The sequence below is a fragment of the Mytilus californianus genome, unplaced genomic scaffold, assembly GCF_021869535.1.
Source record: "Mytilus californianus isolate M0D057914Y unplaced genomic scaffold, xbMytCali1.0.p SCAF_17, whole genome shotgun sequence".
NCBI lineage: Eukaryota > Metazoa > Mollusca > Bivalvia > Mytilida > Mytilidae > Mytilus > Mytilus californianus.
In genome coordinates, this window is record NW_026262659.1 from 9,597,686 (window position 1) to 9,615,745 (window position 18,060).

The window sequence follows — 18,060 nt, forward strand, 5'->3', positions numbered from 1 at the left end:
TTGATAGGGTATAATTGTGTTCGTTATGTTTTAACACAAATACCAGTTGATAGGTTATAATTGTGTTCGTTATTTTTTAACATAAATACCAGTTGATAGGGTATAATTGTGTTCGTTATTTTTTAACATAAATACCAGTTGATAGGGTATAATTGTGTTCGTTATTTTTTAACATAAATACCAGTTGATAGGGTATAATTGTGTTCGTTATTTTTTAACATAAATACCAGTTGATAGGGTATAATTGTGTTCGTTATTTTTTAACATAAATACCAGTTGATAGGGTATAATTGTGTTCGTTATTTTTTAACACATAAAGTTGTTTATTTTAAAACTGGTACATGTATGCTACTCAATAAATATAGAATTCCATTAAACATATAAAATATCAATGAATACAAAACACATTGAATTCAATCACATGCAGTTTTCTATCGTACCGTGTACCAGCAATATAAAATATAATATAGGTATGTAACTCCTTCTACTTGTTGTATACTATGAACTAACAATATTTAATTATGACCTTTTGTTATAACATTAACAGTACCAATTGTTCTACAGCGATGCGCATTTCGACAATACATGTCTCTTTAATGATGCTTGAGGCCAAACTTTTTGAAAAAGTTTAAAAAAAAAATGAAAAGCTTTTATATCAAACATGACAAAAAGTATAGCCAAAGCCGGGCAAGAAATCAGAGCCTTGCATGAAGAAGATATATTCCTTAATTTGAAATAATTTCTAAAATTTTGTAATTAAAAATTTATTTAACACAATAACCTTATGTCCATGCCAGTACCAAAGTAGAGTACTACTCGGCTGGTGATACCTACGGGAATTATCAAATTAGAGATATCAAGTTGACAATAATTCGAACAGATGATGAAGTTTTTTTTAATAAACAACACAATAAAATCAGCCTATAAATTGCTTGTCAGTAATACTGATCTCTTAAACATAATATACCGGTACAAGAAAACAATGTCATAGGATAACTTATTAAAGAAGCAAGTTGTTATACAGTTTTCTCTAATTCTTAGTCGATTATCTATTTCCTGAACTGTTGATTATTTTTATTTAATCAACGTGTGGTTCGTTTGATCTCTGTTCTTCATTGGTACAAATTCGATTATGACGTCAAATTTTCTTGCTTTCCTCTGAATTTCTTATTGTTACGTCATGAAAAAAGGCGACCATGTCTGATGAAGTCAAATAGAAAGAACACATCTTTTTTTGCAAATTATTCGAAAACAAGGATTAAGATGGTCTGTATTTGATGATCGTCAAAAAATCATAAGAGAAACAGATTCCACCACCAAATCTCATGCAATACGATATTTTAAGCACTCTCGACAGTTGAATTTTAAATATTTAAAACTGTCTCGAGTGGATAAATATCGTAGGACACTTGATGCAGTGGTAGAATCTATATATATATCAACTAGCTAGAACCCAATATGACAATGTAGGGTAAAATATTTAAAGAAAGGCGATATCATTTTCAAATGACAAGCATATAATTATAGTAACTATGTTATTACATTTTGTACATATCCATTACAGGAGATATATCAATGACACAATACAGATTAAAAAGCTCTTAATCTTTGCTAGAATAGTTAGTATACAAAATTTATAAAGTCTGTATTTATAAAAAGGTAAATGTCTAAATGCTTATGGCATTTGGTACTGCCTGTGGAAGAAGCCAATCATATGGAAATTCCCTCTTTTGGTTCTTTTCATCTATTGTTTTACCAACTTCTTGTAATTTCTGTCGAAACCTACAATGAGATAATTGAATAAATAATCAACGAAATAAATATGCTCATAATGTGGATATTTAACATTATATCTGGAAAATATAAGTACAAAAGAAAATATTGCACCGTAAAATGTGTTCACCGTATTATGTTAACATGCTTATTCCATTGCCAGTACACTGTCTGTTTTAAGAATATAGTCATTTTTAAATTGTTCACTAAAGAAATATTTGTTTACCTTCTACAGAATAAGCCATTGTGTTATAGCCTTTACCCTTTGGTTATCATTCATGTTTGCGAGTTGATCCAGAATCAACACTAAATTAATCTGTTCATATTTCACGAGGAATGGTAATAAGAATGTGATTTGTTTATGCTCCAAAAACGTGTTTGTACAATTTGGCCTAAATAGAATGAAATACATTTACAAAGCCACGTTTGTATGCCAAAACTCTGATATGTATGCAGACGAATCCATTCATTTTTTTGTTATTTTGATTATAATTTTTCGTATTTTCTAGATATAGAGCAACCTAACTTAAAGGTTCATGTAACCATAAGGCAGTAAACCATGTAGTTGAGATCAGAACAATTTGAAATTTGTGTTTTTGTCAGGTTTATTACGAGGTGAAAATTTTTACATTATATGTAAAATTACGATTATATCCCCGGTTTATCGTTTCAGTGAAAATGGACATATAATAGTGAGGCATGGTTTCTATCGACACATATTCTTAAAAAAGAATAATCTTTCATTCTATATGACTTGTTTCATCATCGAAAAAATCCATTTTTCAGTTCAACAGCTAGTGCATGCTAAATGCCTTTATTCGAATTGATGTGTTTCAGAGCAAAGAAATACTTACTCTTCAACGATTTGTATTGCTGCAGGATCGACAATAAACTGTTTCTCAAATTTACCAAGACTATCTGTTGCTTTGTCACTCAGAACTTTCGTAATTGACATCGTCTCTAAAAGCATATCTCTTTTTGCAATAGTCTTAAGGATTTTTTCTATAGTGACTGGATTCTGAAAAAAAAAACATACACTTACATAGCCTTATATGGTATATTTGTTTTTGAAGGTGAATGTTAAAAATTCAATAATAGCTAAACTTACATGTTGAAATAATTCATAAATTACTTATAACTGACATAGTAGGGATTCTTATCAGCCAGTTTACCTTTAATGCGGCGTTCACACAGTGCCAATTATGGCTCCCGTTTGAGATCAAACAGCATTAAGACACGAAAAGTTAAAAAGTCGGATAACTATCCTCATTGATCTAGAATGTCCTAACATTGTCTTAACAAAGTCATATACGTTCGTAACAGATTCCTACTGATCGGGAATGGTCCGGAGAGGTCGGCCAAGCGCCTCCGACAGTTAGGCGCGTCCCGTAACATTCGGGAAAACTCAGCCGATTTTGACTAGTCGGATTACAAGCGTGACAGATTCTGATGTATCGGATTAAAATCGGCTGAATTTGGACGCTTCCTGAACAATATCTGATTGTTGTCGTGATTCAATAAATGTTTTTACGATTAAAGTTTGAATTTCCAGTCACGATTCACAGGATCTTGTTCAAACTTTCGACACATTTTAATCGGGAATGGTCCTGTCAAGGACGGCACTAAAAATCGTGAATGTGTGACCCCAGCTTAAATTAGCGGTAATGATGACAATACATGTAGATTGGGGTTTTTTTTTGCTCTTTGGTCGGGTTGTTGTCTCTTTGATACATTCCCCGTTTGCATTCTCAATTTTAGATACATTGGTACATAGTATCTGTGTTAAAGAAAATTTGATTATTTAAGATTATTATAGTTTTATTCACAGATATCAAAATATTTTTGTCTATTTTCCTACTTCAATATGTGTTTTGCTATCAATATTTAGCAGTCTGTGTGCTTAAGAATTAAAAGGAAATTAAGAGAATACAACAAAACATATAAACAATGTTAACCAAATATTAGCAATTATTTTCGGGGTAAAAAGTAAGTGTAGTTATTCGCGTGCCATTATAACAACAAACTACAAAAATTGCCATTCCATTACAATTAAAGTATTATCACACCCTCTTTATGACATCCGTGAAGTGTTAACGTGTACAAGCGTAACGTATTAACTGAGATATGAAACGTCATATGCTGGAGCAGAGGGTATGTTACTGCTAGGAAATTGGAGGTTGATGATTGAAGACTAGTCACGCCATGCTTGACGGCTTTCGACAAGGTATGTTAATAAGTTGATGTTTACATGTAGATCTCCAAGTCCTCAACCTTTCGGTACTTCAGATGTATAAGTGGAATCATAAAAAGGTACTGGTGTATTAATGTTCTGTGAACATCCCATTTAATTCACCGAAAGCGAATCGCCAATACAATAGTAGTTTAGTATAGACTCTTATCTTAGTAGTATCAGAGTACTGTATAAATGAAAATACTATACAATGCTGTATCATTTTCGTTCACTTAAAGGTAAATAACAGTGTTTAACTCTACTAGTATACATAATTCACATCACATCACGTATTCGAATACAGTAAAAACCCATTATATCAAAATGCATTTTCAATTAAAGCCTAACGAAAACACATTTCCCCTTCATATCCTAATTCTTTCAGGAAATTTTAGTATTTTATTAAATAAAACTGAGTTGAATGAAAACCTCTTCAGTCAGCCTAAAAATTTGCATACCTTGTCTGTAGGGGGGTTTCCAGACAGATGGAACGGATAATTGAATGGAGCACCATATTCATCATATTGTTGGAAGTTGGCTGCGGCATGACCAGCACTACACGTGTAGATAACGGCTGTCAATGTTAAAACAAGTTGGTCTGTCGTTTTAAAATTGCCATCACCTGGGACTCCCTGCAACACATGATAATATATATATAATTTTGTGATATAGCTGTAATATGTTTTCAATAAGATCTGGAAAACTTACTTTGAATTACCTAATCGTACTTGATTTAAGTAAGCCGCGTTTAAGGTGTCAGACCACCAATTCAAAATCCCCATCTATTCAACCAAATTTTGCAATTTTCACAGCTTTCTTAACATCTTACCTTCAGTTTTAACTTCATAGAAACCAGGTATATCCTGAATTGTACATGTATCACCTTTCTACTAATTTTCAACCTACCTTTAAAGTCTTATAAGAAAGAACTGACCTTCGGAACACAAGAACTATTAAAAATAACCCCTGGTTTTCTGGAAATCTTAAATTAGTATACTATGGAACGCATTAATCTCCAATTTTTAATGCAAACTCATAGACAAGTAAATTTTGGCTCAAAATGATCTAAATATATTTCTCTTTCACCAAAAGTGTCATTTCTGCAAATGTGATGGTTAGTTTAAGTAAACAATGACATCAAAAGCACTATTTTGTGTCAGAGTAGGGCTACTTTTACATACGTTCTAAATTGGAGGGAGTGAATTGGTGGTCTGACACCTTAAGCTAAATATTTTGGTCCGGAACTCGCTTCTTTTTTTTATATTTTATATGTTCATTTGTCAGTTCCCATTAAAACGTACAAAATAAAATAAATTACCTCAATTTTCTTTCTCTAACACATATCTATAAAACTTATCTTGGTGTTATTTTCCATGAATCAAAAACTGATAAAATATAAAGCCGCACCATGATTAAAAACTTTACTTTCTGTGTATTCTGACTATAAAGTAATAGTTCTTCTACTAGAAAGAAAATGAACGGCCTGATTATAAAAAATATTGAGATAATATGTATTTTACAATATGCAATAACTTTGGTATTTACCAACCAGAATTCCGACTCCGCCATTATCTCTTGACTTTACAAGTTCTGCTCCCCAACTCTGAATTTCGTAATCGGCGTCCAATGAACCCTCAGTGGCTGTTTCGACAAACAATATTATCACTTAGTAGAATTTACGTTTGTTTACAATTGTATTTGTACTGAATGAGTATTTAATGGTTTGGACATAATTATAAAAGATATCCCGCTAAGCTTATACGTCAGTTCAACTGACGCGGGTTTCGTCAACATAAACTCGTCAATGGTGCTTAAAATGATTCCTTTATGTAACATCGACATTTGAACGAATGCCATGAATAAAAGCATAAAACATATTACATTTTATGGCAACATTTTTAATACATGTACGATAGAAGGTATATAGACGAACCTTGCATTGTCTCAAAATGTTAATTTATTTGTATGTGCGTTCTGTTCAAAATGGATAGCATGCACGTTCTTGCCTAGCTTTTATACCAGGTTTCAAGCTGAGTACAGGTTAAACATGTAACCATTTTAAATTAAGGCGACAGTAGCTGGCCCATTTTCATATCAACTAAAGTTCCAACACAGTTATGACGATTAACGACTGAAATCGACACTGCATCACGAAATTGGATGGCGGAAGTCTCGGTTTAATAACTCACTCTTCACATGTTTTTGCAGTCTAGAATATTCGTCTGATCAGAGGTTATTCCATATGTTTTATTCCTGGTTGTGACATTTTGCTGAGTATGAACTCGCATGGCGGATGATGCAAGTATAGCAGACGATTACCCTGTCAAAGCAACCGGTCTTGCTGTTTTTTAAGTTCATGCGATTCACTTAGTTTCTGTTCGTTATTTATTTGTCTCTTCCTTATCGGTTTACGAGAAGGATTGCATAAAGTGTGCAGATAGATGCACGAGCATTAATATTTTACTGGTATATACAAACGCTTAACGATAGAGCCGATGTTATGTTACTACTATGAAATTTGAAGTCGACAATTTGAATTACTACAAAATGTATTCTAAAACGAGGACATATACAACTCGAATATCTATTTCAACAGACTATTAAAACGGCAAGAAAAAGAACTTCTGGTTACTTATAGATGCAATTGAGGACTACTCCAGGAAATTGATAATACGCGAACAAGTTCACCCTTAACTAGACACTTTATTTGAATGAATCAATGATTATCAGATATGCAATAGTTGCGCGTTTAAAAACAATCTACGATGAACAATGTGAACATGGGTTTCTAACCCTTTCGAGATTCCGATGAAATTGCTTCTTTATACTTTAAAAAAATGTGTTTTTATTCAACCAGACAAAGCCTCAGAAATTTTGTTTTATAGACAACAATCAGTTTTTGGAATTTCTTACTAAATAATTTAACAAAAAGACTGCCATATATACTCCGACATGACTCACGAAAGCGCAGGATTTTGAAAATCGCCAATCTGTCCCTCTGTCATTTTCATTTAACATAAAAAGGAGAAAGAAAAAATGTTAAAATCAAAAACGCTATTTAGCAGGGTCATCAAAATGTTAGACTAAACACTTTTCTTTCTGCAAAGTCTTCTATAAAAAAATAAGGCGTTCGAATATTGTGATGCGGCATATTCAAACAACAACGTCAATCAGATTTATATTCATAAAACTTCTAAAGATATATATCAAAACCTTCAATAACAATCTTCACAATTTTGAAGTAATTACCAAACTTAATTCTATTTTAAACTTTACACTTGCAGTCACGATGCCAAATCGAAAGATTTTATTTTGCTACATTGTTTAATTAATAACACAGAGCTTTTTTCAATGCAGATAGAAATATAGATACAAATACATTGTTTAAGGTCGTGAAATACATCAATTTTGTAAGAACTAGTAAGTCTGATTCAAACAATACACATAACATTATTTCATCAAAATGCTGGAATTTTTCGATAACTTTTTCTTGAGTTTGGTTGATCGATATTCTAACAAACAGTTAATTTGCTATGTGATTTGTTTGTGCATCCCTACTAACATACCTGGGTTTGTACTAGATAAAACTTGTTCACATCAGATGTCACAAAGAACTTTCTCAAAGACAAAAGTAAAAGACATTTGGCAGGGTTCTATATTTCACTTTCAGATATACTGATGATTTTGTGTCATCTTTCTGTGAATGCTTGCATTTCATTTATCCAGATATTTGTCATTCAATACTACCGAAATTAGAAGGTCTGCTTCGTGTCTTGATCTTTTGCTCGATATCTACACAGATGATTGACTTCAAACTAGAATATTTCATGACAATCATGATGAATTCAACTTTCCAATTGTCAGTTTTTTATTTCCGAGCAGTCACTTAATGTGTGCCTAATATCATGGTCAGAGCGTTAATAAATATCAGTTACGACTGATACGACGTATCTGTACAGTGTCTGAACGATATTAATCGAAGATTATAAATCTAAGGATACTAGAATAGTCGTCTGATCTGTAAATTTACTGATTATGTCCTATTCACGATTGTGACATTTTGACTGAGTGTGGATTTGTATGGCCGTTGATGCTTGCATAAAAGGAGACCCTTACACTGTCCGAGTACCTGCTTGGAGTACCTTTTGGATTATTCTAATATCGAAATTGTGACCTTCTTAGTATTTTATATTGAATTGTTTTTTTACAGACGCAGAAACTCATTTTTATAAAATTCAAAATATCTATCTTGTCCATAAACAAACTAAACTATTGGTGTATTTTTTTGCATGTTTTTATGTCCAAAATATGAAACATGTATAATTGGATATCATTGAAACTCTGACTAAATGAAGATTGTTATACAGAATTTCACAGCGTATACGCGAAACTTCAGTATTTGGAAATTTAGGACAACATTAAATTAAATAAAAAGTACCTACAATATTGTTAGAAAGATATGAATGAATTATATGTATCAAAGTAATCACTGAATCAAAGACAAAACACTGATTTATAATAGACCTTTTTGACCAATTGTTATTATCATAATATAAAATTACTTACACTTGTTCTTTTTATTCAATTCATTAGGTATCGATATGTATAGATTTAGATATTAGATGGGTGTTGTCATATTTAAAAAAAAAAGTTGACTGTGAGTAAAATAGTTGAATGCTTTGAAAGTTGATTTAATAAATGTGGTGACGACACACCTACGATAACGTTAACAATGACTGACCAGACCCAATGATATATCTGCTACAGGCAAGAGATGTGTGCATGTTGTCAATTGAACGGTCACTATATATGACAAGTTGGATCCACACCGAATCACTGTAATGATACAAATATTGCTGATATTAAAAAAAGAATTCTTTACAACACGAACGTATTTTGTATTTAATTGAAACCAGACCATTGGAATTCGAAAATGTGCAAAAACTCCTTTGTATCTGCCTGAATTTTATAATTTGTTTTACCAAGTTGAAATGCCTCTCGATGTTCTCCTCTCAGAACAATCGGAACCTTTTGTTTAATTCCTAGCCTATTACTTTGTATCTTTATTTTCTAAACAGTTAATTGTTAAAAGAGGTGGAAGGTACCAAGTGGACATTAAAAACTCGTACGTCCAGCGAAACTGACAACGTCAATGGCGAATGAAAAAAGACTAAAAAAAACAAACAAGGTAGCAAAACACTATATAACAAATGAAAAACTCAATAACACCAGCCCAATCAAAAACTCGGAATGATCGTAGGTTTTCGAGAAGGGTGAGCAGATCCTCTTCCACAAGTGGTACCCGTCGTGTTATTCATGGTAATATGTCAAAAGTTACAAACGCATATGGAATTATAATAAATAAAAAAAGGGATTATCAAAATTCATTAGACAAATAAAAGTCAAACATAACAGCGAACAGACAAATTTAGACATAAAACAACTAGTATATAGAAAACTAAAAAACAGAGCAAATCGAACATACCAACAAATCTGAAAATACTTAAATATCCGTTTTGGGGTTTTTCTCAAACTGATTTATAAAATAACTTACAATAGTAGAGCAAAACATATTTCTCAACATATGACTTAATGGCATCATACAACAAGAGGCCATCATCTCTCATATGGTAGGCTCCGGTCAGTACAGACTGATCAAATACCTGTAATAAAAATCATTCATCGAATCAGCACTCATAGGTCAATTACTCAGATGCTTGTCGCAGAATGACCATTGATGGTAATACGAATCCTTCATCAGTATAATCAATACAATCTGTTAAAGAACCTACGTAATATTGTTGGTAATGTTAAGTCATGCAACTATATTATGAATAACTTTTAAAAATGTAAGGTAAATATCAATGAGAGATCAAACCTACAAAAAATGAAAGCATAAGAGGAGACCAAACAGTTTTTAACAATATGTGTTTTTACAATATGTCAATCCTCAAATCGAGCCAATAAAATATGTGACCTAATGTACAGAAGAATAAAGATCATTTAAAGATAACAGATTTTCAAATAACGATGCATATCTTAAATATTCTTATAAAATACAAAACAAAATGGTATAAAATTCTTCTTACAAAACAACCTGTAATATGAAACGTACAATAAGGCTGATAAGAAATATTGACATAAAGAACAACCCCGTTGCATGTAAATGTAATCGTATGAGAGGTACAAGCGACTGTAAAATGGATACTTGTATGGGCTGTAATTTTCGCTATGTCAATGCTTTTAAACGTATAAGTTTCGATCATAAACGATTTATACATGTAGTTTCCATTTCCAATCAACATTCTTGTTCGCAAGGGAAAATGTTTGTTAATGTACGAATCCTGGTAAAATAATCTCACATAATTCAGTTCGAACAATTCCACTTTTACAGTGTTATTGACTAAAGTAAAAATGAGAAACATAGAATTACAGATTTTGACGGACTGACCAATGAATTTATTTGATGGAACTGTGTTAAGCGACGTTTCTTGTGTGAAAAATCTGGGCATGTACTTTGATAAAACCATCAACATGGAACATCAAGCCAGTGCGATCACTAAGGCTTGTTTTTACCAAATTCGGAATTTTGGTCGAATTCGATCTTTAATTTCAGTAGAATCCTGTAAAACACTAGTATGCTCCCTAGTTACATCAAGGCTGGACTATGGCAATGCATTGTTGTACGGTACTAACACCAACATTATCAGTAAGTTACAGCGGGTCCAAAATACAGCAGCACGTTTGATTACACGAAAAAAGAAATTTGACTCAATTACGCCTGTTCTAATATCGTTACACTGGCTACCCATACATTACCGTTGCCAATATAAACTTCTTTTATATGTGTACAAAGCCCAGAATGGCAAGGCTCCTAGCTACCTTCAAGATTTAATTACGCCTTACAAACCCAGTAGATCCCTCAGGTCGGAAAATTCTATGCTCTTACATCCTCCGAATGACGTCCGAACGAAAAGCTACGGTGAGAGGCGTTTTGACAAGGCTGCACCTACACTCTGGAACCGTTTGCCATCGTCCTTGCGGAGTGTAAATTCTTTGGATGTTTTTAAAAAGCAACTCAAGACTCACTTATTTCGGACTGCTTTTAAGGATTTCTTGTAGATTTTATATACTTATAATTGACTGCATTAGTTTTAGACTTTTTTTTTGTATATTTTAGGGTACATGCATTTTTCATTTTTAGTATTTTATTCATTTTTATATGCTTGTTTGATTCTTGTAAGTTGGTGCTTTGTAATTTATGTTTTATGTTTTTTTGTATTTTATTTATTTTCAAATGTGAAGCGCTTAGAGTAATTGTTGTTATTATATAATGCGCTGTATAAATATTGTATTTATTATTATTATTATTTACATGCAGTGCAATGGCAATCAATTTAAATATTTAAAGACGTGTTTAGAATTTCAAATACACAAAACAAAATTAAATTTTCTCTTCAATACTATGTAAGTCATGTTCAAAATCAGTTCATATCTGATGTACATATACAGTATTTCGTCTAAAAAAATATGAAAAGAAACGTTATACAAAAAAAGACAAAAGACACGGACCGAACAAGTATAAGCTCCTCTTATTCATAGATGTACTAATGACGTTCGGTTCAGAAACAAAATCACACCTGAAACAACAAATTCGGTTAAGAACTTGCATAAATAGATTGATTTATGTTAAATAAACGTTCAGTGGTAATAGTCAATATTTCTTAGGATGCACTAACATTTATATACTTTTTTGTAAAACTAAATTTAACTGTTTGAAAAGCAATATCTCAGAAATAATAAAAATACCCCTCGGCTCTTAAAATTTTCCGGAAGAGTTCCATGTAAATCCAGTCTCCACCATTCCATACTGAAAAGCGCAAATGAATCAAAGTTTTAGAAAATTTAATATCATTATTATTATTAGACATGCTGTATCAGAAGACAAATAATTAATTTGATGTTTTTGAGAAGTCCTGTAGAAGGAATGAGTTTGTTCACTTATAGGACCAAAGCTAGTTCAAAAATACCCAAATACCGGTTGCAATATGCAGCAAAAATTTAACTTTTAGTTTTCATATAGTTTTAAATCCAGTATTATACGAATAGAATAATTTGTTTTGCATAAAATCCAAGAACAATTGTGTTTTACACTCACCTCTTTGCCATGATATGAAAAACGCCTTTTATTCCTGCATTGGAAACCTTGTCTATGATACCATCTGGTTTTATCAACGATACAAGTGCAAGACTGAAAAATAAAGAGTTGATTGTATTTATTTCTCAGATAAATTTTCTTGTTGATAAGTTGAGTCGGTATATAACACTACAGGGAGATAACTCTGTAAAAATCAGCTGAACGTTTTAATCACGTTCTATTGTTAAGGAAATATTAAGCTTCTCAATGATCAATATTAGTGTTTGTCAAAGTGCTATATATCCAATGAATGTTTTCCTATAAAGTGTGTGGTTTAAGTTTTTTGAAATTTTTATATTTTTGTCAAAGGATCAAAGTTAATATTTTGTCAAATGTTATGAAAATAAAACGAGCCAAATTAATTTTATTCGAAGTGTTTGGTACCACCTTAATATTTTTTCTTCATGCAGATAATTAAATTTCAAACACCTCATTTTTCGCTCTCGTGATTACCGAATCGGGCAAATAGTTTAACGGTTGTTTTCTCTAGAACTACTGATTATTAAGCATGCTATGTTGCATAATAATGAATTAATATTTTTGGTAGTGTAAAGCTCATTTGGCTGATGTTTAGTACGAAAGACATGCGTTTAGTCTACACTACACATCAGCTATGCTTGCATAAAAATAGATGTAGGGCCACAAACATAGCGATTGAGTTGAAACAGAAAAGGTAATGACTGTTTTACCTGGATGCATATAGGCAATACAATGTAATGTCTTATTTTATAGATATAAGAAGATGTGGTATGAGTGCTAATGAAAAAACTCTCCATCCAAGTCACAATTAGTAAAAGTAAAATTTAAAATATCAAAAATACCGAACTCTGAGGAAAATTCTAAATGGAAAGTCCCTAAGTAAATGGAAAAATCAAAAGCTCAAACACATCAAACGAATAGATAACAACTGTCATATTCCTGACTTGGTTCAGGCATTTTCTTATGTAGAAAATGGTGGATTAAACCTGGTTTTATAGGTCAAAGTACGGCCTTCAACACGGAGCCTTGGCTCACACCGAACAGCAAGCTATAAAGGGCCCCACAAATAACTAGTGTAAAACCATTCAAACAGGAAAACTATCTATTTTCTTGATTCATATATAGTGTTTCTCTTCATTTGAAAATACGGTACACATTATAATGGATGTGGTGCGCGTGTCGAAAATTAATGTTTTCAGTGATAATGAAAAAAGTTTTGAAACTAAAATACCATGAATCAAAACAGAAGAGATTGGGAATATTATGTAATAGAACATTCCAAAGTGCAGCAGTAAAAAGTGAGAATAGATTTAAAAAAAAAATGAGCTGAAAGATATATTGTCAGCAGTAACCCTTGACAGTAAAAGTCTGGATTCCTGACAGATAATCAACAATGCGTGATGGATGATTGTTGCTTAAAATAGAGTCGAAGCAGCAACGCTAATAACATACGTTATAATATTCAGCGCATACCATTTGTTGTCTGAACATATTATTTGTAGTTCTTAAAAATATATAGAACTGCCAGCATTTATCATGTATCATCTCCAAAAGAGAGGCGAAAGATACCGAAGGGACATTCAGATTCATACTTTAACAATGATTATGTTTTACACACAGAAACGTATGTTGAAATTTTGACATATTTTTTTTACTATATTAATATTTATTCGACGACACAGTTTACGGCAATTCGAACACACCCGTCGTCATATGAGAAACAGATATTCCATAACGGTCAACCAACCAGAACCAGTAATGGCTTCCGGATGTTTATCAAAGGGATAACAACTGCAATAACATCTCATTAAACCATTGGTGTCATTGCTTTTCTGTCAGTACCAACCTTCTATCAAGGAAAGTATGATAGGGAATACAAGCTCTGAATATCGTATTAAATGGAAGATATATACTCCGTATGCAGGCTCTGCTGGACTGCTGCTACAAAAAATTGGAACTTTAAGAATTGGGAAGTTGACATAATTTCTTTTGCCGTAAAGTTTTGTTCACAACCGACCCTGTCTTGTTAATTTTTAGATGTAAGTCAAGATAAAAGGCATACTTAAATGTATTTGTTGTATCCTTCATGTCAAGTTTGATAGGATAAATGCGTTAGAAACAGTCACCAAACTTTGAACTTTTCGTGAGAGGACACCATCTGTATCGCGGAATTAAAGGAATATGATAGCTTTCTTTCATTTTTCATTAGAAGCTCCTCGGGATGGGTTTTAACATGTACTTTGAACGTCGACATCGGATTTTTTTATAGGTTCACTTTTGAACAATTAATTTTGTATGAATATTTAACAATTTCTTTATGTATATATTTCGATGAACAAGTGTACCTGTCAATAGCCATGAGATACAAAAAGTGTGCATTCAGCAATTTCATAATTGGATGTTGTAGCGCAAGGTTTCTTTTTGTTGAGACACTAATACCTTCCATCATCAAATGAGTAAAATCTGAAAAAAATAGAAACATAATTTGAATAATCATATGTAGTGTTTTAAGATAAAACAATATCTTGATAAGAAGTTCATAAAACAACTGAGGTTCCAACTTCCTCAGTCAAAAATGATGTAGACGTTTTAACGTATCCAAATAATATGACAATATTGCAAGAAAATACTTACCTTCATCCAGCTTATCGTCCCTATTAGGGATGTCCTGCAAAAATGACAAGGGCTGCCATACCACAAAAACGTTTACAACACAGCTTATATTCTATTATATTTGCATTCACAAATTTATTATTGTCATTTTGACTAAACAACGCCATATTTGTTATGTGCCTCTGTCGTCTTATCTACCCATTTAAAAGTAAGAGGTAGAAGACAGACAGAAAACCTTCCAAATTAAAAAAAACCACAAATGGACCTCTTCTGGCTCACTTCCGATGAACAAAAAACCCGCCCAATTATGTAATCCAACATTTGACATATAGTTATTCCTGACCTTGTATAGTACCCAGGACGACAGTTACCCATCCAGCTTCATAAAACTAAATATACACATACATGAATTGTGTTATATTATCCAATCAGTATATCTTACATATGGCCCAAAAGGTTTTCAAAATGACGAAAGTTTTTCAAATCAATTTCGTCACTTAGATTTGAAAAGTATAATTGTACCTGTCTTCATGCTTTTGACAAGTTTATGATCCTCATCTAATTCACGTTTACAACAAGTGTTATAAGTTGTGATTACAGGTAATCCGCTTATTGCCATCGGATGGGTCAATAATCCGTTAATTAATAAAACTCATAAATTATTGACATCATAATTATTTCTCCCAGTAAAAACGGTCACTCGGCATTTCAACTTCAATATTTCTCAAACGACCACAATTGGCAGTTCGTTTGTCATAGTTTCGTCATTTGAACAAAATGTTTTCCCCCGCGGACAGTTCGCATTTTAATTTCAACGTTTCTCAAACGATCACAATTTGCAGTTCGTTTGTCGTAGCTTCGTAATATGAACGAATTTATATATAACAGGTGCTTCCTTTACTATGTACTGCGCATGCGTGAAAGTATTCTTATAAATAAGACATTAAAACGTAAAATACGAAATCATTTAGTATGAAAATAAACGAAGGAGACAAATATATTTCTTACTAATCAACTTGATTTAGAAATATGATAATTTCCTGCCTTTTGTTAAAACATGAACCAATCCGTAGATGAATCCGGATTCATTCTGAATTTATTAACCTCCTGTCACTTCCTGTTTTCATTTCGTTTAAAAATTGAAAGTTAACGTGATCTATTCTTGATTAATATACATTATACAGTCATTAGAATCGTTCCGACAAGGATTTGTACAAATCCTTGGTTCCAAGATTATAGAAATGAATTCCAAATATCGATTTAACCGTTTTTACAAGGTAATGATTATGCAGTGAAATAGTCGTTACAGGTTCATTTATGCTGTGATTCCTGGTTTAAAAAAAAGGAACCCAACTTTTGAGTTTTGTTGATCAGGAATGTCCCCTGAAAATAACTGAAGTGAAATTGTAAACTAGAAATCCGGATCCTTATTAGATCATATTATAATCTTCATATTTACGCACCACATCTATCAAGTTATGCAATAACTACCTGAGCTTGCCTAAGTCCTTCAAAGATCTATAGCTAGTAATACATATCTTTGGTCCATTGATTTTACCCAAAAAAAGGTTGATTTTCATCTCACGCAAAAGTTACTAAAGCCCTCAAAGTCCTTGCTGAAACCCTGATTATTTAAAGTTGTAAGTAACATTTTGAAAAGTGCGAGGGTACGATTGATCAGGTTACAGAAAACCGCATGCTTTCAAGGGAGGTAATTGTTGAAACCCTAGTTATTCCTATGATATTACCTCGATTAAACAACAATTAATGATCATTGCAGCCTAAATATGGATATATTTTTTGTAACCCACTTCAGAATTGAAAGAAAAATGTTCTCACCAATACGTTAGTGTTCAAATTGGTTAGATATGATGTGTTGTGGTGGCCTATATACTTCTTTCTATATGTGTTTTGTCAGATGAGGTTATTCCGATGCGATCATGTCCATTCATCGGCTTTCAATTTTACAATAATGTATTAAAAGATGAGAATATCCACCTTAATATGGAAATTAAAAAAAAATGGGACACGTTAAGAAACGGAAAATCAAATAAAAATGTAACATACAAGCAAATGATGGATTGGATTGGGGTTCTGGAGTCCGTTTCACCAAAAAATAACTTACGACTAAGATTGATCGTATGTATACTGAATTGTTCTTAGTCGTAAGTATTTTTGTGAAACCAACTCCTGTGTATTATTTGTATACATGTCTCTCTCCATATTCTTGAGAAATAGGGAGGTATTTGCAGACTCAAATTGTTCACCACAAACTTTATTTTAACATATAGTATAGTAATAAGCGTTCATGATACAAGTGAACCCAGAAAAGAGCTTCGGATGCAATAAATTTATAAGTAAAAGTCTTATCTTGTTTTTTTTCAACTTAAATGGTATGTCAATATACTCAAAATTATAGCAGTTTTATTTGTTTTGTTGCGCAAAGAAGAAAAGGACATAAATGTAATAATCTGTAGAGCATCTATTCCAAATGCAATAATTTTTATGTTCAATTTGTAAAATGTCAAAATACAAAATAGCAATATCTCACTGCAAAGGTATTTTTGTTTGTGTTTATTGACCTTAGTTGATAATTCCTTAAAACATCATGATCTACCTAGTACATTATAAAGGTTTAAAATATATGTTCGTAAGAGTAATTTTATATACTTAGATGAGTGAGAGCTTGGTGATATGTAGAATCAGCCAGATTGTACCACAGCTTTGCTAACATCCAGGTGTACTCTGGATCTGACGGTAAGAAAACCTGTTGAATAAAGACATTTATACAAAAACAATTTCAATGTCTTAAATCAAACAACCCTGATATCATTATTCAAACCTTGTAGCTATATATTGCAAGTACAGGGGACCTCAGTGGCAGAGTGGTCTAAGTAGTAGAACTACTGTATCACTAGCATGTTAACGCTGAGATTGTGAGTTCGAATCACGCACGTGCGCTCGACTCCATTCTGAATTGACAAGGATTGTCAGTTTTCCAACCAAAGGTGTGTTAATTCTCTCTAGGTATTCCGTCTTTTTGCTTCAATACCAACTGACCACCACGAAATAGCACAATTGTGCTGAAAGTGGCGGTCAATCAATCAATATTGAAAGTAATGTTGAAATTTAAATAAATAAAAAAGTTCACTCACAAGTGGAAAGGAAAAAATATAGGAAGATGAAGAAAAAACAAAAAAAGTCACAAAACATAACATGGACAACAAAAGACAATATCAACAAGTTAGACTTACTAGCTATGTTGTAA

The 18,060-nt window shown here is 32.2% G+C and overlaps 1 protein-coding gene across 2 annotated transcripts in view; it reads right to left on the reverse strand.

Moving 5' to 3' along the window:
• Positions 1 to 280: 280 nt before the first annotated feature.
• LOC127726391 (allene oxide synthase-lipoxygenase protein-like) overlaps positions 281 to 18,060 on the reverse strand; it is a 40,845-nt gene continuing 23,065 nt past the window's right edge. For both annotated transcript variants that reach the window (XM_052233791.1, XM_052233790.1), the window contains exons 9-17: positions 17,463 to 17,559; positions 14,525 to 14,642; positions 12,162 to 12,254; positions 11,813 to 11,873; positions 9,558 to 9,666; positions 5,553 to 5,644; positions 4,462 to 4,635; positions 2,628 to 2,791; positions 281 to 1,782 (exon numbers count right to left, since the gene is read on the reverse strand). In XM_052233791.1, coding sequence (XP_052089751.1) covers positions 1,668 to 1,782; positions 2,628 to 2,791; positions 4,462 to 4,635; positions 5,553 to 5,644; positions 9,558 to 9,666; positions 11,813 to 11,873; positions 12,162 to 12,254; positions 14,525 to 14,642; positions 17,463 to 17,559 — 1,023 coding nt within the window. In that variant the 3' untranslated portion in view covers positions 281 to 1,667. The remainder of the gene's footprint in view (positions 1,783 to 2,627; positions 2,792 to 4,461; positions 4,636 to 5,552; positions 5,645 to 9,557; positions 9,667 to 11,812; positions 11,874 to 12,161; positions 12,255 to 14,524; positions 14,643 to 17,462; positions 17,560 to 18,060) is intronic.